General features: G+C 44.2%; 1 protein-coding gene across 1 annotated transcript in view; it reads left to right on the forward strand.

The window, feature by feature from the left end:
* CDAN1 (codanin 1) overlaps positions 1-24,289 on the forward strand; it is a 107,361-nt gene that overhangs the window by 74,813 nt on the left and 8,259 nt on the right. Inside the window, exons 13-20 of the mRNA XM_073610373.1 lie at positions 3,410-3,553; positions 3,762-3,928; positions 4,304-4,388; positions 10,440-10,529; positions 20,441-20,495; positions 20,603-20,736; positions 23,269-23,372; positions 23,491-23,640. Of these exons, the coding sequence (XP_073466474.1) occupies positions 3,410-3,553; positions 3,762-3,928; positions 4,304-4,388; positions 10,440-10,529; positions 20,441-20,495; positions 20,603-20,736; positions 23,269-23,372; positions 23,491-23,640 (929 nt within the window). The remainder of the gene's footprint in view (positions 1-3,409; positions 3,554-3,761; positions 3,929-4,303; positions 4,389-10,439; positions 10,530-20,440; positions 20,496-20,602; positions 20,737-23,268; positions 23,373-23,490; positions 23,641-24,289) is intronic.

Here is a 24,289-nt window from a genome sequence, read left to right on the forward strand (position 1 = left end):
CGACTGCACTTCCAAGTGCACTTGCAGTGCAAAGTGGATTTGCCTTTCGTAAATAACCCCCATTGTCTTGCTCTAAAACATCCTAAAGAGATTCCCTTCATTGTCTGTATGCACTTTATGCAGTTTGTCTCTCAGTTATAGTTTCCTTACTAGTTTCGTTACAACAGTGTATGTCAGTCCTGAAGGTCCATCATTGCTAGGGGGACTCAACAACTTTTCATTCAAGGCTATTTTCTCATCACAAGGTACCTCCTTTTCCTGTTGGGGTACTGTCCATGAGGCCAGTTAGTGCTTCCTGGGTTTTTAAGCCTGAGGCGTTTGTTTCACAGGTTTGCAAGGTTGCCACCCTTTCTTCTGTTTGTGTTTCATTCTAACCAGCTTCAGGCATTAGGTCCCTCAAGGTGCTCTAAGCTGCAGGTAGTCCCCACTTCTGTTGTTTTTCTTGTAGGCCTGTTAGTGGTTTTTTTTGCCCGCCTCTCAGTTGGACTGATTTTGGACATCCTAACAGTCTTTGAATTCCTGTGTCCCTGAATGAACAAGAAAGAAAATGTGCTTTTTGTACTTGCCACAGAATCAATTTTTTGAAGTGCATTGAGGGACACAGGTCCCACCCCCTCTGTATCTATGATCATGCTCTTGGTACTGCTTTTTCTTTCTCGAACATCACGGGACACAGAGCCACAGTAATTACTGATAGGTTATATAGATATCACTGGTGATTGGACACTGGCACACCCTATCAGGAAGTTCAACCCCCTATATAATCCCTCCCCCTTGCAGGGATACCTCAGTTTTTTACGCCAGTGTCTTTCCAAGGGGTATGGTCCAAGACAGAGAGGACCTTACCCATCAACATTCTGGCGATCCGGGCGATACATCTAGCTCTAAAGGCCTGGACTATCAGGCTACAGGGTTGTCCGGTCAGGATCCAGTCCGACAATGCCACAGCAGTGGCTTATGTCAATCATCAGGGAGGCACCCGGAGCCGAGCTGCTCAAAAAGAGGTGAACCAGATCTTAGTCTGGGCAGAGATGCATGTGCCATGCATATCGGCAGTTTTCATCCCGGGAATAGAGAATTGGCAGGCGGACTATCTAAGTCGCCAGCAGTTACTTCCAGGGGAATGGTCTCTGCATCCCGACGTCTGTTGGGCCATATGCCAAAGATGGGGGGTTCCAGATGTAGATCTCTTTGCATCCCGATTCAACAAAAAGATAGACAGATTTGTGGCAAGGACAAAAGATCCTCTTGCATGCGGGACGGATGCGTTGGTGATTCCGTGGCATCGGTTCTCACTGATTTACGCATTCCCGCCTATTCTGCTACTACCACGACTCCTTCGCAGGATCAGGCAGGAAAGGAAGTCGGCACTTCTGGTGGCCCCCGCTTGGCCCAGAAGGACTTGGTATGCAGAAATAGTAAGGATGACGGTAGGTTCCCCGTGGACACTACCGGAACGCCCAGACCTGTTATCTCAAGGTCCAGTGTTCCATCCTGCCTTACAAACGCTAAATTTGACGGTTTGGCTATTAAAACCCACGTTCTGAAGAGTCGTGGGCTCTCAGGTCCTGTCATATCTACCTTGATTAATGCAAGGAAGCCAGCTTCCAGGATGATTTATCATAGAGTCTGGAAGGCTTATATAACCTGGTGTGAATCCAGAGGTTGGCATCCCAGGAAATATGTCATAGGTAGAATCCTTGATTTTCTACAGATGGGATTAGAGATGAAGCTGGCCTTGAGTACCATCAAGGGCCAGGTCTCTGCTTTATCAGTATTATTTCAGCGGCCACTTGCTTCGCATTCTTTGGTCCGAAACTTTATGCAGGGGGTGATGCGTCTTAATCCTCCGGTTAAAGCGCCCCTAAACCCCTGGGACTTGAATTTGGTCCTGGCTGTGTTACAGAAACGGCCTTTTGAACCAATAAGTCAGATTCCTTTGGTCTTGTTGACAAGGAAATTAATTTTTCTGGTGGCCATCTCTTCTGCTAGAAGAGTATCAGAATTAGCAGCTCTTTCCTGTAAGGAGCCTTATTTGATTATACACAAGGATAGAGTGGTACTACGCCCTCATCCTAGTTTTTTGCCGAAGGTGGTTTCTGATTTTCATTTAAACCAAGACATTGTTCTACCTTCCTTTTTTCCAGATCCCTGTTCCCCGGAAGAGAGATCTCTACATTCGTTGGATGTAGTAAGAGCAGTCAAGGCCTATCTAGGGGCAACTGCTCAGATCCGCAAGACGGATGTTTTGTTTGTGCTGCCAGAGGGTCCCAATAGAGGACAGGCAGCGTCAAAAGCTACCATTTCTAAATGGATTCGACAGTTGATCATTCAAGCTTACGGTTTGAAACAGAGGATTCCTCCGTTTCAGATCAGGGCACATTCCACAAGGGCTATTGGTGCTTCTTGGGCAGTGCATCACCAGGCCTCTATGGCTCAAATCTGCAAGGCCGCAACCTGGTCATCAGTTCATACATTCACCAGATTCTATCAGGTGGATGTGAGAAGGCATGAGGATATCGCCTTTGGGCGTAGTGTGCTGCAGGCAGCGGTACAGGGTCCTCAGGTCTGATTGCACCCTACTTGGTCGTGGTCCCCCCCCTCAGGTAGCATTGCTCTGGGACATCCCATCAGTAATTACTGTGGCTCTGTGTCCCGTGATGTTCGAGAAAGAAAATAGGATTTTTAAAAACAGCTTACCTGTAAAATCCTTTTCTTTCGAAGGACATCACGGGACACAGAGGTCCCGCCCCTCTTCTAATGCACTATATTGCTTGGCTACAAAACTGAGGTATCCCTGCAAGGGGGAGGGATTATATAGGGGGTTGAACTTCCTGATAGGGTGTGCCAGTGTCCAATCACCAGTAATACCTATATAACCCATCAGTAATTACTGTGGCTCTGTGTCCCGTGATGTCCTTCGAAAGAAAAGGATTTTACAGGTAAGCTGTTTTAAAAAATCCTATTTTTACCACCAAACTGAGGCGTGCTGTTTTATTTTTGCCAAGTGTCCAATCCTGTAGGCGGCAGGATAATCGTAACTGATTTTAAGCTCAAAGAAAATAGTTTTACAATAACTACAAAAAAGCCCAATTTTCTTGAATTAATGTAATCATTTGCTATATTGAATAAATATGTGCTTTTTCAGAAATTAGAACAATCTGCAATATTTAATAAAATATCCTTATTCTGAGATATAGTACCAATCCTTACCCATCTTATACTGATCTGTCTTCAGAAGAATGAATTTTGGTTGGTTGACGTGATTCTACTCTTCAGAATTGGTACTTCTTTGGTACTTCTTTATAAAACCTTTTTATTGCATAAGGCCAAGGGAATATCTAAATCACAATCCTGTAGATTATACAGTGGAGTGCAGAATACTCTAATGCCTTATATTGTGTTTCAGGATGAAAAAAAACGATTTGCCTCAGTTCTTCTGACTCTTCGGCTTTTGGCAAAATTCCTGGGATTTTTGACATTTTTACCATATAGAACTACGGAATCTCTTACTGGGGAATTAAAAGAGTCTGCAGTTGCTGTACGAAACCAGGTAAAATTAATAAAATGCACTAAGCGGAAGAGCATCCTTCCACATACCTGTACTAATCAACTTCATTTGATACAATTACCAACCCTCTCCTTGAACTGTACACCTTTTCCAGTCTTTAGTCTCAACTTTCCCATTTCTCTTTAGCCACGGCTGTCTTCTATGTGATCAGAATCAGGCTTGATTTTCTCATCCTTTCATTTCTCCCCAGACTCTTCCTATGTTAGATGTACTGCAGTTACTCAGACGCTCCATACAGGATCATCGTACAGTGCTGACTGTTCCATGGGCGGTGGAGTATCTTTCATTGATGGATGGTGTTGGTCCCTATCTGGAATATTACAGAAATGTATTCTGCCATTTACTACACCTGTACAGGTAACTTTCTTAAAAAAAAAAGGGGGGGGGGGGGGGTTATGCCAGTTTTTGTATATTTACAGGAGTAAGTGTTTTAATTAGATTGCATGCATCCTTTAAATATTTAGTAATCGCCACATTTTAGATGGTCTGCCTGATTCTTGTAAGCATAGAAGAAATGTGAACCATGTATTAATAACCAGCAGTGATACTCTGGAAAGAGCCTGCTGATTCACTGTTTTGACAAGTTAGGCAAATTTTATTATTGTGTCTTGCTAAAAAAAACTTACCTTCATTGCAACTGTGTTATACTTTTTGTCAGTACTCTGAAAGGCTTTCTTTTGTTTCAGTTAGAAGTCATTGTAATTGGTTTGTATACATGATTTGTTGTCCTAGATACAAGCTGATCCTGACTGATGAGAAGGAGACAGGGTTATTAAACAAGCTTCTTATTCTTGCTGTTCTTGGCTGGCTCTTCCAGGTACCGTGTTTTGTAATATGTTCCTTTCCTTTACATGATTGATGAAACAGACAACATGGGGACACCCTAAAAGGTGGCCAGTTGGCACTGGACCCTGCAGCATGAGACACGGCATAATTTATATATTGCGTGGTAGACCGGCAGGGTGCTATGCAGGTCCAGGGTGAGGATCCCCAGCTTGGATAATCGGGTCCTTAAAGGCCCTTGTGGCAAAAGTCTGCCGTGATGGGTGAAGATTGGGGGTTGTGCGGCTGGACTGGTGCGTGCCCTGTGGTAGACCTGCTGGTGACACCCTAACCTGCTTGTGACCCCTAAACCCATAAAGGCAGGATAAGGAATGTGGTGGCTATGGAAATTTTTATCTTTTAAATATTTTTTTGTTTTTTAATATTTTTTTTAAGACTGTACAGAGGCCCCTGGGCTGCCTTGCGCGCATAGCAGTAGCGGGGCTAAGGGGTGGTCCAGGAGGCTCAGGATGCCAAATGCAGGGGACTGAGATAATATCTCTGCCCCTTTTATTTACTCTGGACAACTGAGCCCGTGTGTGTGCATGAGCAGTGGGGCTGAGGACGTGATGATTGGGGCAGTGTGTGCTGTCAGTGGCCATCTTGAAATCCATCTGAGCGCTACAGAGTGTTTGCTCTCGGGGGACTAAAGGTTGCTGCTACTCAGGCACTGTAGTATGGGCAGCAGTGGTAAGAGAGGTTGATGGCTGAGAAAGGCAGGCCATATCACAAAGGGATTTTGTGAAACAACAGCCTTGTTGCTGGTGGGACAGCAGGTCACGTCGGAACCTTCTTGTGGATCTGCAGGATTCAGCAGTCCATTGTTGGTAGGACTACTGGTCACCGCAGAGCTTCCTTGTGGGGACTACTGGTTGCAGCTAGTATTATAGATGCCACACCCACCTTTCCTTGTGATGGGGCAGTTTTGGAGTGGGCAATCTCCTGGGGTAACCAGCACACAAGTGCTTCTTTGCACAGTGCCCTCTTGACTGACTGGGACCGCTGTGTTCAGCAAGGGTCCGATATACAATACGTGTCAGAAGGCCAATGTTTCTCTGACAGCAGAAAAGGAAGGAGATGTAGGGGGTGAGGGTCCCATATACTTTATTTCTTGTAGGTATGCACCTGGATGCAGCCCCCCATTTATTGTATTCCCTATGGGTCAGTTTGTTCCATATGGCTCTGACTCCCTCCACCTATCGGGTATCACCACTTTCTCCAGGGCACCTTCTATCTATGTGTTCAGCAGCAGTTTCTGGAATACTTGCCAGTTTAGACCACCTTGATCACAAACAGAAGCGTTCCCCCTCTCTTCCCCCTTTCCTATTAATGCAGAGCAGGGCAAGGTAGAGGAAGATGGGTAGCTTCTGGTAGAAGCGGACACCGTAGAATCCTAATTTAAAGCGGAACTACCCAAAACAACTTGATAAAAAATAATTTTCATAAAGCGGGAGTCCGGCGACCAATCTTTTTTTTTTTTTTTTTTTTTTTCTTTAGGTCATTGAGACACTTTGCTAATCCCAAAATAATACTCGCAGTTTAGGTGTAATATTTCCGCCTCTGTTTTTGTACTGAAGAATAACTTAACCACTTAAGGACCAGCCTCGTTTTGGATTTCAGGTGTTTACATGTTTAAAACAGGTTTTTTTGCTAGAAAATTACTTAGAACCCCCAAACATTATATATGTTTTTTTTTTCTAACACCCTAGAGAATAAAATGGCGGTCGTTGCAATACTTTTTTTTTGCACTGTATTTGCGCAGCGGTCTTATAAGCACACTTTTTTTTGGAAAAAACGCACTTTTTTGAATAAAAAAATAAGACAACAGTAAAGTTAGCCCAATTTTTTTTATATTGTGAAATATAATGTTACGCCAAGTAAATTGATACCCAACATGTCACTCTTCAAAATTGCGCCCGCTCGTGAAATGGCGTCAAACTTTTACCCTCAAAAATCTCCATAGGCAACGTTTAAAAAATTCTACAGGTTGCTTGTTTTGCGTTACAAAGGAGGTCTTGGGCTAGAATTATTGCTCTTGCTCTACCGGTCGTGGTGATACCTCACATGTTTGGTTTGACCCACATTTTCATATTGCGGGCGCTACTCGCGTATGCGTTCGCTTCTTGCGCGCAAGCTCGTCGGGACAGGGGGGGGTTTAAAAACATTTTTCTTATTTATTTTACATTATTTTTATTTTTTTTACACTGTTTAAAAAAAAAAAAAATTGTGTCACTTTTATTCCTATTACAAGGAATGCAAACATCCCTTGTAATAGAAAAAAGCATGACAGGACCTCTTAAATATGAGATCTGGGGTCAAAAAGACCTCAGATCTCATATTTACACTAAAATGCAATAAAAAAAAAAGTCATTTAAAAAAATGACATTTAAAAAAATATGCCTTTAAGAGGCGAGGGCGGAAGTGACGTTTTGATGTCGCTTACGCCCAGCAGTGTCATGCAGACGAGTGGGCGCCATCTTAGCCTCACTCGTCTCCAGGCACAGGACGGAGATGGATGCGATCGCCTCCGCTGCTACCGATGGCTCTGGTAAGCAGTGGAGGGCACCAGATCGCCACCGATAAGTGATCCGCCGCAGGGACCACTTTTATCAGAAAGCCGGCCGCCGCGCGAAAACTGGGATACCGAGGTTATGGCAGCTAGTTACTGCCATAACAATGGTATCCCCCTTCAAAGTTTGGACGTACTTCGTCGTGCGGCGGTCCGGAAGTGGTTAAAAAATGTGATGCTGGCTGTTTCCATCTTGCTTGTGGGCATGTGAAGCCCACAAGCATTGATTTCCGGGATGTGGTGAATGCTGTTCATTCACAGCTTGTTCACACGCATGATCATTGATTCCGCACTGAATCTTGGGAAGCCTGACACTAAGCTCCCAGGAGACAGTGTGGCGCCAGGGAAAGGCAATAAACACGCCTACTCCCATGGGAGGAGAGACAGGAAGTGCCACAATAAAGTACAATATAAAGGTAATTACAGCGATAAAAAAATTTTTCGTGCGGCATTTGAACATCTATGCAATTAACTGAAGGGGGTAAGATTAAGTTAAAAATTTGAGTGGAACCCCGCTTTAAGCAAGGAACATACATTCCACATTAATAATTATGCTACCAAAATTAGTGTTTGCTGTAAATTGCCTCTAGCATTGCTCTTGTTTCTTCTTGCTGGCAGCTGCCATTTTGCTGAAGCCCAGAGCCCCTGAACAGCAGTAAATCATAAAGCAGAACTAAACCCATCAATTTAACGGTTTCAAAAAACAGTTACTTTCCTGGAATGCTGGGATTGCTCACTGTCACATTTGCTTGTGTCCTCAACCAAACTGTCAAACCATCAAATGGCTGGTGTAATAACTGATCACGTGTGCAACACCATGGCAGTTGCAGATCAAACGGAAGCAACTTCCTTGGCTGTAAAGGACAGAAGGTTTTAATTCCGCTTTAAGGCTGTCAGCAGATCGGCCTCTACAAATTTGGCAGTGCCTAAAATAGAGGGCAACTGAGCATGTGCAGAGCAGAGTGAGACAGTGTATTACTAGATTTTAAACAGTATAGACACTTCTTTTTAATGTTTTACCTAGATACACCTGCAAAAGGGGCCAGCCTGAGGTGATCTAGCAGGACTTCATTTGCTGACGACAGTTTCACTTTAAGAAAACTACGCCTACACAACCCTAAGGTCAGGGTTTACCTCAGATCCAAGTGGACCGTTTGTGAGTTTTCTCGTGGAAGTTGTCTAGACTATGGCTCGGTTCACACTGGTGCAATGCGGGAACCCTGCAAATCTACTGCGGGTTCCCACATTGCACCTGACTGGCAGGCGATTCACACTGTCGTATGTGAACTGCTGGGAGTGTCAGAAGAAACAGAAGCAACGCTGGAGGCAATTTACAGCAGTTCTCATTTCGCAGTGCGAACTGTCAATTCGGACAGCAATCGGAACACCCATGCGATCCGTTTTTGGTGCGGACCTATAAAAGGGCTTGGTCCCGAGTGCAATGCAAATTCAGCCATACTATCTGTATGACTGAATTTGCATTGCAGACATCGCATTTGATTTGCACAGCAGTGCAGTGCGAATCTTTGCAATGTCTAATATCGCAGCAGTGGGAACCAGCCCTAACTCAACGTTACCATTTCCTGAATCCTTCACTTCAAAGGTTGTGGGATTTGGATCATGGCATCTGCTACAGCATCCACAATCCTTCCTAGTCAATCTTCTTTTAAAGGATGTATTGTGCGCAGACTAGGCTCACCCTGACATACTGCCATTAAATTTCGCTCAGCAATACCCCATGGAGAGCGATTTCACTAAGAAATGGAGTATGCCTTTGGTGGTTCCAGCAGTCTCTTTAAGACTCTCACTTGCCCAGTGGACAAGGTCCTGGTATTTAAGGATAATTTGGACAAACGTCTGGAGGCTTTATTCTAGGCACCTTTTTACTGGTTGGAACAGCATTAAATCTGGCTGTTGCTGCTGTTGGCATGTGCCAAAGTACTAAATTCCATTTTTGTTTAGAAAAAAAACAAATCCCCTCTGGGTGATCAAATCATATTGCAAGAATTTTAACAAACTTTATTCCAGAGTCCTACCTGTTACTGAAAGAATAGCTCTTTGTTAGATCAGGTCCTATGCAGGGCTGATTCTGAATGGAAGTGTCTTTTTCATTTTTGATCAGCTGCTGCACTTGCAGGGCTCTAATGTGGAGTTGTATTTTAAATTACAATATTTGTTGTGTCACAATTGTATGTTATATCTTCTTTTTTTGTGAAAGTGAAGTTACTCTTTAAGGTCTGTTCCTGTTGCATGACCAAAGGAGGAATTCTGGTAAAGGACATGAATTTAAACTTGGAGGATCTTCCACCTGCGCTTAGATTCTCAGCGGATGCCTTAAAGTGGTGGTAAACCGCTGGGTGTGTGTTATTTATTTATTTATTTTTTTAAAAACCTGAAAGTGAAAGTTATAATGTGCTAGTATGCATCGCACATTTTCTGACACTTACCTGAAAACGAAACCTTCCAGGGGCACGCTGTCACCGCTGAAGGTGCTTCCATCTTCGCCTGGTCTTCCTTCCGGGTTCGCGGACTCCGGCTGTGTGAGTAGCCAGAGCCGTGATGATGTCACTCTGGCGCATGTGCGCTGGAGCCGCCGTTTACAGCACAGCACTCTGAAGCAACAGCCTGGGTGACATCACCGGCTGCATATACAGTAAATATCTCCTAAACGGTGCACGTTTAGGAGATATTTAGAGTACCTATAGGTAAGCCTTATTATAGGCTCATCTATAGGTAAAAATGATGCATGGGAGTTTACCCCCACTTTAAAGGTCTCCATCCAGCAGCTTTTGCATCTTGGGGTCTTATTTGTACACATGCACAAGGATCTTATGATTGAAGGGTTGTCAGCGGGGATATGCCTTGCTATAAACGTGTGGAACATTCCCCTTTACAAGGGGAATGTTTGTTTAGTCCTGATTTGGATGCTTACATCCAGTAAATGACTGTGGGTAAAGGTATTCTGTTACCGCTTGGAATAAAAGGGTTCAAAAATCTGCCGCTGTTTCAAATTCAAAGCATTGCTTCGATCTTCTGTACCCATTCCCCTCACCTCATATTCTGTGCTTTAGGTCATTCCTATTTGTAATTAATATAAGAACATTCTGTGTACCATGATGTAAGATAAGCAAAATGGTATTTTTTGTTTACCTGTAACATCCTTTATTTATTTTTTTATTTTTTTTGAGTACATCACAGGACACAGAGATCCCTCTCATTTCTTTTGTGGTTCCTGGCTTGTTACAAAAACTGAAGCCGTGCCTAACGGGGAGAGGGTTATACCTGGGAAAGGACTTCCTGTTGTGCATTTGTGTCCAGTCACTTGAAGGTGGCAGCATAGCCCTATTTGTAATGAATATAAAGACACACTGTGTCCCATGATGTATTCCCAGAAAAGGATTTTTAGTTAAACAAAAATCTCCATTGTTTTTTTTTGTGGATGCTGCCATCCCTCTATGTAATACAATTGCTTTTTAGGTGCCAACAGTACCAGAAGAAATGTTCTTCAACAATGAAGCTGTTCAAAATGAGATTTCAGTAGGAACTATTGTAACATCGCAAGCCCTGGTAAGTGTGAGAGTCTGGCCTTTTTGCAATGTCTGTATGTAGGTACTACTTCATATGGGTGGATTATCCAGTGATCTCCAAGTGGTTGTAACTGTACTTTACAGATTTGTTTTAGTGTATTTTTCCTCTGTGCAGCCTAAAGTTCTCTTTGATAAAATCCTTAGGTGGGAAGGGTTGCGAACTCTGTTAAGTCTTTGTTGCTGTCTGTGCCCCATTTTTTTCTAGGTGGCACCAGTCACTAAGACAGAAAGTGAGCAGAAAACCCTCAGACACAAAGAAAGCAGACTCAACAACATAATGTGTTTTAAACATTTCTGTATCCCTGTTTCCCTTTACTCTCCGGAATAACCATAAAAAAGGAAGGATACAACTCCTCGGTGGACTTCTTGGGTTTCCATCAGCCTCATTTCTATTTAACCACACTGCAGTGGCCATGGATGCAAGGCAGACTGGCCTGCCCTGATTTACATTCTTACCTTTTCTCTGCCCCTCCTACCCATGCCAATAATTGACTGATATCTGATGAGGATAATGCTTTGGTGGTACTGGAGGTGCTTTACTTAGTTCCCCTATAAAGAAGGTTCCTCAGGGTTTTATAGGTCCCCAACACCCTGTTCCCTTTAATGCCCTCTATGAAAGCGGGCATTAGGGCTTGCGATGAGGTAAATCCTAAGGTCGCTAATAGGCGTTTACCACTCGCTCCTCTATGCCTAAATCCCAAGCTATCCAAAATTCTTCTCCATACCTGACCCCATTATTTGGGCATTGAAGGGAAGAAAATGTCTCAATCACATTTGCGAAGGTGGAAGACTGAATACCTTTTGACGCGTTCAAATGACAGTTCACCCTTAACTCTTATCTATTCCGGTATCTGCAGCTTCGCCATGCATATCAAACACAATTTGTCACGGTCATGCTGTCCCTTGCCTTCTCAGGATTGGAAACTCTCCGAAGCGGTACTGTTCTTGATTTAATCTTTTGGGGCTGAACTTTCAAGTTTCATTTTTAAATTAACTACTATCCCAATACCATTGACATATGTATCTTGGGCTTGGTCCACCCATTGGCCCCTACTAGTGCCCTTAGAGTTCTGTTAAGATTTAAATTACATCAAAATTTACATTCAAAATTTACATATGTTTCTTGGGGTTGCCCCAAGATATCTGTCCAAGGTCTGGGATATATGGCTTAATTCTACTTCTATGAAGGCCTCCTTGGAGGCAACCTCCCCCAATCGGACATAGATTGACAGGGAAATTTGAAGTGGCCCCCTGCAGGGGAGACCTTGTTATGGTACAATGATCTTAGTACATTTGTAACATGGATTGTGATTTGTGAGGACTTGGTATCCTAGTGGATGTCATTGGTTTTATCTCTAGGTCACTTGTACTTTATCGTCTCCTGCCTTGGAGTGCATACGGAAGCAAGGTTTTGCGCTATTTGACCTTACAATTTTTTTTCTCTTGTAACTAAGTAAGCTAAGGTATTCCCAATTGGCTCTGTTTTGTATTTCTTAATCATAAATGTCAATAAAAAAGAATTTAGAATTTTTTTTCTAAATTCTTTTTTATTGACATTTTAGCTTGTTTTGGATATAACTTTAATCAGTAAACTATTTCAGTCCCAGAGCCCTTTCGTTCCATTCTAGTCATAAGGGGAACCTTCTTAACATATGAAAAAATTAAGCCCTCATTGACTTTTATAGCTGCAGGCACTCTAAAGTCATAACGTCTTTTGGGTTGGCAGCTCAGCTCACTCTGCTCCTCCTTCCCAGGCAGCTTTGCTTTAACAAATATGTGCAAAATAATTCTGCGCTGCTCGCAAAAGAGACATAAAGCGGCTAACACAACCAACAAAGTATATATGGAAAACAACAAAAAAGTGTAGCGCTAAACAATATCATAAATGAGTGGGTATGTGGTGAAGGGAATCACCTCTATAAAAAACTGTACATAAGTGGGTAGTCCTGGTATGATTATTATAACAAAAAGATAATAATGGTTAGTCCTTATGTAGATATAATGCAAATAGGTAATTCCAATGAAAATAAGCTCACTACCACCGAGAGAAGGGAAGGCTTACCAGATGACGTGGACCCGACAGGGCATACGCCGAATTGGGTCAGATAAGGCTTGGGTGGTAAGTGGCTGCAGGTGCCTGTGATCTCATGGATGGCTGGATTCCTCTAAGTGGCGCTCGGGTCCTGGGAGATGTAAAGAGTCCCAAAAGGTGTAGATGATCCCGTGGGTCCTAGGAGGAGTGGGGTATTCAGTAGATGGATCCTGAGTATTCTTTCCAGTGCCTTTGGGTGCTGCTGGGTGCCTGGGATATCCTCTCCAATGTCTGGGTGCCTGGGACCCTTAACCTTCTCTCCTGCGCTGTCCCTCACAGACTCAGCACACTAGCTTTGCTTTTACATTATAGATCAGAACACTGCCAAGTTACTATTGGGAAGGGGGAGTAGAGTTAGCTAAGCTAGCTAACTCTCATAAGATCAACACTAAGGGTCATTTAACACCACATGCAGTCCAGTGCATTTTTCTGCATCAAAAACCACATGGATAGCAGGTTTCATTGTATTCAATGGTATAGTTCACACCAGTGTGGTCAGTTCTAGAAAAAAAAAGTAGAACATGCTGCATTTTTTTCTGCACTGAACTGTACTGGAACACAACTAAGGCTTCATGCACACGAAACGCCGGTGCAAACTCTGCTGAACACGTTTTTAAAAACTGAAACCGCCGTTTAGAAACGCTGTTTTGCCGTGTTTGCCTACCGCGTTTGCGTCTAGAAGCATTTAGTTAAGAACAAAGACCCCCCCCAAGCTCAGAAAGCATGATAAATTTTAACTATTTCTGACATTTTGATCAGAGTGAGCAGCAGAGAGAGCAGTTGTATACTTGCATTTGCCTCTCTTTCTGTGTTTTTTTTTTTTGGAAATGGATCCCATATTGAACATATTGCAGAGCAGAGATAGACATTTTGCGACCCGACTTCGGGGGCCCGTATCTCAGAGCCATTTGGGGTTCCTAGCACCAAGTGGCCCCGAGATAGGGGTCCCCAAAGTCGGGTCGCAAAATGTCATTCTCTGCTGCAGAAAAGTGCTTGACATTTTGCAACCCGACTTTGGGGCCCCGTATCTCGGGGCCACTTGGTGCTAGGAACCCCAACTCGGGTCACAAAATGTCATTCTCTGCTGCAGTTTACCATCATATTTCTGTGTTTTCTGGTCCAAAAAAATAGGGTTCCTTTAAAAACACTTATAAACACAAACGCGGCTAAACGCGGGTACCGGCGTTTAGCGTCTGAAACGTGGAAAATATTTGCTTCTGAACCCATTTTTTTGCTTCTGGAAAAACGAGGTTAAATGCAACTGCCTAAAAACGCCAAAAAACGAGACTGTGTACATGGACACATAGGATAAGTTTGAATGAGTTCAGGGGCAGTTGAAAAAAGTGTCCAACTGCCTCTGAACGCACGTTTAACAGCGTCTCGTGTGCATGAGGCCTAAATGCACCAAAAACTTACTGGAACACACATGTCCTTATTTAAGGTGAAGAAAAAAGAAAAATGCATTGGAATGCGTCAAAAACACAAATGCAGAAAAGCATCCGGGCTATTTTTCTGTGGTGTGAACTGGCCCTAAAAGCTGCTGCTTAGTAATCAATGACAGCAGGTTTTATATGCAGTGGCTTAAAGTGGGTATTCTGCTGAAACACTTGGATGATGTAAGGGTCGGGGTAGTTTGTGCTACGGACAACCTGAAAGACTCTCTATTTCTTTCTCGAACATCACGGGACACAGAGCCTCAGTAATAACTGATGGGCTATATAGGTATCACTAGGTGATTGGACACTGGCACACCCTAACCAGGAAGTTCAACCCCCTATATAATCCCTCCCCTTGCAGGGATTCCTCAGTTTTTACGCCAGTGTCTTAGGTGATGGACGTGTAAAAATGTCCTGTGCTGAGCTCCAAAGGGATTATCCTATGTCCTATACTGGGGCAAGTCAGGCGAAGTGTCTTTTCTAGGACGAATTGGATGGTACCCAGGCCTTGTGTCCGAAGAAACAAAGTTTTATCTGTAACGCTTCTCTTTTTAGAGAGCTGGACCCCGCAGATCAGAAAATGGTTTTCTATCCTTATTTCTGGCCGGGTGCTTTACAGGCCCAGAACTGTGGATCACCCTATTCGTAGGGGGCCCCAGTCTCTGAAGGTTTTTTCAAACGGAGCCCACTGTGAGAGGTGAAGATTGGGTCTGTACAACAGAACCCTGCGGCTGTATAAGGTAAGGGAGATTCCACAGAATTTTTTAATTCTAGTAGGTTTTCTCCTTTAAGGTAAATGCATGCTATGCCTATTGTCTCCACCGGGGGCTGCCAAGAGCACATACCTTCTCATGCTGATGTCTGTCTCAGTGTTTCCACGCTGCACAAGCTCCCCCGGCCGGCTCAGGTAGGATGGGATGGGGGGCTCTCCTTAGGGATATCTCCCCCCAGACTAGGGGAAGGCCGCAGATGGTCTGTGAGGCGCTTATACACCGCACTTTCACCGCCGCCGCCGTTTGGCACGTACAGGCCCCATCACTACCGGCCTCTCTCCTTCCTTCCCCTCCCCCAGCCTTTCCTCCATGCTGATCCCGGAGGGTCGGCTCGCGCGGTTTTCGAAAAACGAGGGGGGGGCGGGGCGTCAGCACGGCGTCAGCGTGCTCAGACGCCCACAGGTGCCGGCTGCATGCTATTAAAGGCACAGATTGCTGGTGCACTAAGCCTTTGGAGGGACACAGAGCTGACGGTCGCATGTAAGGTGGGACACAGGCATTCTCCTAGGCAGCATTTACTAAAGAAACACTAGACTGGGCATTGGTAGCAAGGCTTTAGCCAGACTACATCGCTAAGCAGTCAGTGTTCATTTTGTGATACCTCCACCTTGTTGCTTTGCACTATGGGTAGAAGAGGTTCAAATACCCCAAGAACCAGAGACTCTAGGGGATCTCGTTCGGGTTCTGAGCGCCCCCTGTCTGCAGCATCCACCCCCCCTCAAGGGCCAGGGATGGCTAGCCAGGGAGAGCCGTTGGGGTCAGGGGCTACACCTGCTTTTGGCACTTCAGCCCCTGTATACATTACACAGGAGGTTTTTTCCTCAACCATTGATGGGTTAGAGGAAAGATTAATGGCCGTGATCACATCTTCACTCAGTGGAAGAAAACGCACTAGGCCTTCCCCTGCTACCCAGGACCCTCAGGCTGAGGAGCTCTGGGATAGAGGAGAAGAATCCCTTTCAGAGGATCGGGATGGGACGGATGATTCCTCTTCAGAGGAATCAGGTGGAGAAGAGCCCTCTGCAGCTTCTCAGGATGAGAAAGTCTTAGTGCAGATCCTTACTGGATTGGTCCGCTCCACATTTAAGTTGCCCGTATCTGAATCAGTTAAAGAACCCTCTTCTTCGTTGGGGTCACTGAAGCCTCCTCAAACAGCACATGCTTTTCCAGTTCATAATTTACTTGAAAAGCTCCTTTATTCTGAGTAGGATCACCCAGATAAACGTTTTTTTCCACCGAAAAAGTTTTCAACACTTTATCCTATGGAAGAAAAGTTTATTAAGATGTGGGGAATACCGGCCGTTGATGCCACCATTTCCTCCGTAAATAAAAGCCTGACTTGTCCTGTAGACAATGCTCAGGGATCCTGTGGATAAAAAGATGGAATCTCTGTTGAAGGATGTTTTCGCCTTAGCAGGCTCAGTGGCTCAACCTGCAATAGCAGCGATTGGAGTCTGTCAATACTTAAGAGACCATGTTAAGCAGGTCATCAAAGTTTTGCCTGAACAGCAGGCCCAGGGGTTGGCTAACCTTCCAGCGGCCTTATGTTTTGCTGTTGACGCAATCAGGGATTCTATCATGCAAACCTCTCGTCTTTCACTGGGGTTGGTGCATATGCGTAGAATCCTATGGTTGAAAAATTGGTCAGCCGAAGCACCATGTAAGAAGCTGCTGGCTGCGTTTCCATTTCGTGGTGCTAGGTTGTTTAGAGAGGACTTGGATAATTATATCAAGAGAATCTCTTGTGGGAAAAGCATTTTCTTACCTGTAAAGAAAAAGAGTAAGCGTCCCTCTTTCAAACGGACTCTTTCCCCAGCGCCAGGGGCTTCAGCCTCCAGGCAGTCTCGACGGCCTCCTCCGTCTGGGTCAAGAGACAAGAGTCAACCTCATGGACAAAAGAAGTCCTGGGGGGAAGAAGCCTACGAGGCAAAATGCTAAGACCTCTTTATGAAGGGGCGCCCCCGCTCGTTCGAGTGGGGGGAAGACTGCGACAGTTCTCAAGGCTCTGGCAGGAAGACTTCCAGGACAGATGGGTAATCTCCACGGTAACCTTAGGGTACAAGCTGGAGTTTCAAAAATTCCCCTCTCCTCGTTTCCTCAGATCAAGTGTCCCCAGAGATCCAGAGAAAAAGCAGTCGCTCCTTCTAGCGTTAGAGCGACTTTTGTCGCAGGAGGTCATTATGGTGGTTCCCGCGAAGGATCAAGGATTGGGTTTCTATTCCAACCTTTTTACGGTCCAAAAACCAAATGGGGATGTCAGACCCATTCTGGATTTAAGGGATCTGAACCAATTCTTAAGGATTCAGTCCTTCCGCATGGAATCAATTCGGACAGTAGTCTCCACCCTGCAGGGAGGAGAATTTCTGGCATCGATAGACATCAGAGATGCATATCTGCATGTGCCCATTTTTCCTGCTCATCAGAAGTTTCTGCGCTTCGAGATAGGAGGGCGCCATTTCTAGTTTGTGGCTCTGCCTTTTGGGATAGCCACTGCACCTCGAGTGTTCACAAAGGTCTTGGCTCCTACTCTGGCCAGATTAAGGGCTCAGGGTATAGCTGTCATAGCATACCTAGACGACCTGCTCTTGATAGACCGGTCTGTAGCCTCCTTGAACAGGAACTTGAGGACCACAGTCGGGTATCTGGAACACCTAGGTTGGATCCTCAACCTAGAAAAATCTTTCCTAAAACCAGTAAGAAGACTGGAGTATTTGGGTCTGATCATAGATACAAGCCAGGAGAAAATATTTCTACCTCAGGCAAAGATCTCTGCTTTAAGGGAGCTGATTCTGGCAGTCAAGACCAAGAAGGGTCCTTCTGTCCGCCTTTGTATGAAGCTGCTAGGAAAGATGGTGTCTTCATTCGAAGCAGTTCCCTATGCTCAGTTTCATTCAAGACTGTTGCAACACAGTATTCTGTCAGCCTGGAACAAGAAGGTTCAGGCATTGGACTTTCCGATGCACCTGTCTCATGCGGTGCGTCAGAGCCTCATTTGGTGGCTAATACCCGAAAACCTGCAGAAGGGGAAATCCTTTCTACCGGTTACCTGGACGGTGGTAACAACAGATGCCAGTCTGTCGGGTTGGGGAGCAGTTCTGGAGCAGTCTGCGGTTCAGGGGGTATGGTCCAAAACTGAGAGGACCTTACCCATCAACATTCTGGAGATCCGTGCGGTATATCTAGCCCTAAAGGCCTGGACCATCAGGCTACAGGGTTGCCCGGTCAGGATCCAGTCCGACAATGCCACAGCAGTGGCTTATGTCAATCATCAGGGAGGCACCAGGAGCCGAGCTGCTCAAAAAGAGGTGAACCAGATCTTAGTCTGGGCAGAGATGCATGTGCCATGCATATTGGCAGTTTTCATTCCGGGGATAGAGAACTGTCAGGTGGACTGTTTAAGTCGCCATCGGTTACTTCCAGGGGAATGGTCTCTTCATCCCAACGTCTTTTGGGCCATATGCCAAAGATGGGGGGTTCCAGATGTAGATCTCTTTGCATCCCGATTCAACAAAAAGATAGACAGATTTGTGGCAAGGACAAAAGATCCTCTTGCATGCGGGACGGATGCGTTGGTGATTCCGTGGCATCGGTTCTCACTGATTTATGCATTCCCGCCTATTCTGCTACTGCCACGACTCCTTTGCAGGATCAGGTAGGAAAGGAAGTCAGTACTTCTGGTGGCCCCTGCTTGGCCCAGAAGGACGTGGTATGCGGAAATCGTAAGGATGATGGTGGGTTCCTCGTGGACACTACCGGTACGCCAAGACCTGTTATCTCAAGGTCCAGTGTTCCATCCTGCCTTACAAACGCTAAATTTGATGGTTTGGCTATTGAGACCCACGTTCTGAAGAGTCGTGGGCTTTCAGGTCCTGTGATATCTACCTTGATCAATGCAAGGAAGCCAGCTTCCAGAATGATTTATCATAGAGTCTGGAAAGCTTATGTATCCTGGTGTGAATCCAGGGGTTGGCATCCCAGAAAATATAGGATTGGTAGAATTCTTGATTTTCTACAATTGGGATTAGAGATGAAGCTGGCCTTGAGTACCATCAAGGGCCAGGTCTCAGCCTTATCAGTATTATTTCAACTGCCACTTGCTTCGCATTCTTTGGTCCGAAACTTTATGCAGGAGGTGATGCATCTTAATCCTCCAGTTAAGGCGCCCCTAAACCCCTGGGACTTGAACTTGGTTCTGTCTGTGTTACAGAAACAGCCTTTTGAACCAATATGTCAGATTCCTTTGGTCTTGTTGACAAGGAAGTTAATTTTTCTGGTAGCTATTTCTTCTGCTAGAAGAGTATCAGAATTAGCAGCTCTTTCCTGTAAAGAGCCTTATTTGATTGTACACAAGGATAGAGTGGTACTGCGCCCTCATCCTAGTTTTTTACCGAAGGTGGTTTCAGATTTTCATCTAAACCAAGACATTGTTCTGCCTTCCTTTTTTCCAGATCCCTGTTCTCCGGAAGAAAGATCACTACATTCTTTGGATGTAGTAAAAGCAGTCAAGGCCTATCTGGAAGCAACTGCTCAGATTCGCAAAACGGATGTTTTGTTTGTGCTGCCAGAGGGTCCCAGTAGAGGACAAGCAGCATCAAAAGCTACCATTTCTAAATGGATTCGACAATTGATTATTCAGGCTTACGGTTTGAAACAGAAGATTCCTCCGTTTCAGATCAGGGCACATTCCACAAGGTCTATTGGTGCTTCTTGGGAAGTGCATCAACGGGCCTCTATGGCTCAGATCTGCAAGGCCGCAACCTGGTCTTCAGTCCATACCTTCACCAGATTCTATCAGGTGGATGTGAGAAGGCATGGGGATGTCGCCTTTGGGCGTAGTGTGCTGCAGGCAGCGGTACAGGGTCCTCAGGTCTGATTGCGCCCTACTTGGTTGTGGTCCCCCCCCCAGATAGCATTGCTCTGGGACATGCCATCAGTTATTACTGAGGCTCTGTGTCCCGTGATGTTCGAGAAAGGATATAGGATTTTTTATAACAGCTTACCTGTAAAATCCTTTTCTTTCGATGGACATCACGGGACACAGAGGTCCCGCCCCTCTTCTAATAAACTATATTGCTTGGCTACAAAACTGAGGTATCCCTGCAAGGGGAGGGATTATATAGGGGGTTGAACTTCCTGGTTAGGGTGTGCCAGTGTCCAATCATCTAGTGATACCTATATAACCCATCAGTTATTACTGAGGCTCTGTGTCCCGTGATGTCCATCGAAAGAAAAGGATTTAACAGGTAAACTGTTATAAAAAATCATATTTTGATACCATAGCCGTGTCCATTTGGCATCAGGATTGCCTCAGGCATATCTCTGCTAATCGCAGTCTGCATTTTGGGCCAGATTTAGGCAAGTACTCCCAATAAAGTTTCCCTGCTTGTCTTTAGTTTACAGAGTACCACATTGTGACAATGTCTTTAAAAAAAAAAGTTCAAGTCAGGCTTGTGGTATGCATCAATTTGCAGGACACTGCCATTTTCATACAATTGCAATCACCAATATTCTAAAAGCTACTGCTGGGCTTTATTTGTGTTATAAGTGTATAATGTCAGCTCCATAACAAGTAAATGTCCTGTAACCCTAGGATTGTGTGCCTCTGGTGGATCAGCAACTATTGTACAGCTGTTGTCCGTACCTTGGTGAGTTACCGTCTATTGAAGTTGGACATGTACCTGTAAGTCTTGAGAAAGAGCTAGTTAGCCAAGAATTTCACCTTGTACAAAAAATATATTTTTCTCCTTTGCAGGAGAATTGCGGAAATTGCTTATCTCATTCATGGCTGGCTATGGAGCAAAGAATGGAGGTTTTATAAGGAAAATCACTCCTACTGCAGCAGAGCCACTGATGCCAAAACCAACTTTGTCACAAAAAAAGCTGCAGGTAAAACACCCCTTTTTTTTTGGAAAATACTTCAGATTTTTGTTTTTCTTGCTATTACCTTAAATGGTATTAAATATAATAAAGAGAGCAATGTTCATGGCACCAAGGTGCTGGTTTTCAGCCGTGAAATTCTAGCCTCCTTTTTTTATAATTTTGTATAGTTCTTTATCATCCCTTGAGGGGCACAACTTGATTATTTAAAGTATTAATGTGGTTCTAATGGCAGATGGTTTTTATCTTAATGCATGTGTGCCGGAACCCCCCTCAATACTTACCTGAGCCCCATCTTGATGCAGCGATGTTGCACAAAAGACCCTGCTGTCTGAGACTCTCCCTCCTGATTGGCTGAGACACACAGCGCACGAATGGCTCTCACTGCTGTCAATAAGTCAGTGAGCCAATGGGGAGAGAGGGGGTGGGGCAGAGCCGTGGCTATGTCTGAATGGAGACACAGAGCAGCGGCTCGGCTTGGGTACCCCCCATAGCAAGCTGCTTGTTGTGGGGGCAGGAGGAAGGGGCCAGTCACACTGGTGAGGGACCCGAGAAGAAGAGGATCGGAGCTGCTCTGTGCAAAACCACTGCACAGAACAGGTAAGTATGACATGTTATTAAAAAAAAAAATAATAAAATAAGACTTTAGTATCACTTTAAGCAACCTAGGGTTATACTGCCACCTACTGGATTGCAGATGTGAAATGCTAGTCTCCCTCTTTATAGTTTTGCATATTTCTCTATTGTCCCTTGAGGGAACCTAGGGTTATACTGCTGCCTACAGGAAACCATGACCCTAGGAAGATAGAAAACCGAAGGCCAGCTTCCTGAGCCTGTTACCCCTCCCACCTCACACCTGCTTAGTGTCCTTAAGAGAATGAATGTCTTTCCTTTCTGTTACTTTTTTTCCTTGAATTGGATGGTTTTTCTACTATAAACAGCTACTGGTGAAATTCAGGCTCTGGATATTACAAATCCTGGAAGTCTTTACAGTTGGCCATTGTGCTCAGGTTTTCCCAGCTCATAAATTATATCAACTATATCAGTGACTTCCCATCTGAGTTCCAGTTAGCACAGGAATGCTCTTTTAGGTCAGGCCAGTATGAATGGAGATTTCTTGTGGAGTTATCAGATCAGAGCTGCAGCAGTGTTCTGTCCCTGTTCCTAAAGACTTACTGTTGCAAGTGCCTTGCAGAGTTTATATGTTGAGGTTTTTCCTCTGTTTGGTATTGAGACCACTTGTGTGGTATTGCTATCTATGTGGATAAAGAACAGATTTGGCTCAAGACCTGATAGCGGAAGCAGCAGATGCTCTGGGGCGCAGTCATTCTCATAGATCTGGACTGGCCTTGGAGGGTGTTGTACGTCAACCTTGCTCATCCAGTGCTCCTCCGCCCGGCCTCTCGTTAGCTGGCTTTGACAGCCTGGCTGTTAAAATTCCATCTGAAAGATGGGCGTTTATGATTCAGTTATTCGGACCATACTTAATCGCCTCCCGCCAGTCCTATAGACAAATGACAGCTGAGTGGGAGCTTGCCCGTCCTGGGTGGACATCATATGAAGTCCTTCAAGTCACACACCTCGCACACGCCCTAGGAGCCACGTTGCAGTGCGATCTGTCACCCACTGTGCAGCTATGACAGATTATTGTACTGGGTCGGCCCCTGGGACCATGTGATCAAATGACAGTTGTACACAATGAGTGGCTTTCATTCATTGTGTACTATTGTGGTGATCTCTGTGATTGGCCAGTGCATCTGTACAATGTGATAGCTGTGGCCAATCACAACAATACACAATGAATAAGTGCCATTATTAAAAATGATTGCTTGGTAAAGTGATCATTACTGTTATAGGCTAAAAATATATATATATATCCTGATTATTTCCCTGTAGTAATAAAGTGTCACTATGATCACAGTATGTGGAAAAAAACACATTTGGAAACATTTTTTTTTTATGTGTTTCAGGATCACTGCCTCACCAGTCATATGATGACACTGTATTGCTCTAGTAACAGTATGTAAAAAAAAAAAATGAAAAAGCTAATTTTAATTATTTTGTTTTCCAAAAAATGGTGACAAAAGATTACAACTTCAAAAAAACGCACCATGCCTCTTACTAAATACTGCAGTCTGTTACTTTCCAAAAAAAGGGGTCGTTTGGGGGATATTTTTACTGTACTGGCTTTTTTAGGGCCTCAAAGATGAGACAACCATCAGTACCTCAGGATTGATCAGTGTATATGTGTGTGTATGTATATATATATATATATATATATATATATATATATATATATATATATATATATATATATATATATATATATATATATATATATATATATATATACCTGTAGACGTTATAACTTTCCTACAGACTAAATATTATACTCTGATTTGGGTTATTTTTTTACCAAAGAAATGTAGCAGAATACTTTTTGGCCTAAATTTTTGAAGAAAGTGCAGCACATTATAGACTTTGTTTTAATATTATTTCTTGCTGATCACCTGAAGATATAAGTCTATCTTTTTTTTACAGTCTGAGCTGGAACAAGCATTCTTCCATAATCAGCCTCCCTCCCTTCGTAGATCTGTGGAGTTTGTGGCTGAACGGATTGGATCTAACTGTGTTAAGCATATCAAGTGAGTGACTATCTTTTTGCTCGGTTTTTTGCAGAAAATCAGATTACTTGCTCAACATATGTTAAATATCACAGCTAATCCATTAAATGATTGAAGAATGTTCATCTCTACATTAAAGGGCTACGCTGGTGGCAGACCTAGTGAAGAGAGCTGAAGTTATTCTGCAGGACAAAGTGACAGAGGACAGTGCAGGTCACAGCAAGCTGCTGGACAGTGTTTGTGCCAGGCTCTATGAGGATGGACGGCAGGCTCTGCAGCAAGGACAAGAGTAAGAGGAATTTAAAATAAAAGTGGAAGACATTTGGAAGCCTTACCATACACAGAGATATTGCTCTCAGTATGAAATATGGTTTCTTGGAACAGCTCTGTGTTAGTTTTTGTATTACCACTAGATGGCATTAAACTTTGAGTAGACTTTTACTCCAAAGTTTGGCTAAGGCTCCTTTCACATTTGTGCGACCTGAAAGTCGTGCGATTTTGACATGACTTGAAGCAAGTTGCATCAAAGTCGGACCAAAGTAGTGCAGGGACTACTTTGAAGTTGCACAGATATAAATGGTACTCATTGGAAATCATGGGGTATGACTTGTCATGCGACTTTGCAGTCACAGGACAAGTGCACAAGTGTGAAAGGGGCCTAATAGTTTTAAGCTCAGCTTTTAGTGCAGCCTCTGAATTGCGTGGAAAGGAGGTAAGCATGCAACCGCAGCTGGCAGCACCTTAGTGAGGGGACTGCAGATGGTCAGTTGCACAGACTAAGGGAGCTTGCCGGGACATGGAACAAGATACATTTTACAGCTTATTCCTCTACACCTAGGTAAAAATTTTCATTTGACAATTGCAGTGTGGGGTGACAACACTTCAAGAGGTTTTTTCTTTTTCCTGCTCAGTTGGGCATTTAAAAAAATACCCCTATC

Source organism: Aquarana catesbeiana, linkage group LG13 (assembly GCF_042186555.1).
Source record: "Aquarana catesbeiana isolate 2022-GZ linkage group LG13, ASM4218655v1, whole genome shotgun sequence".
NCBI lineage: Eukaryota > Metazoa > Chordata > Amphibia > Anura > Ranidae > Aquarana > Aquarana catesbeiana.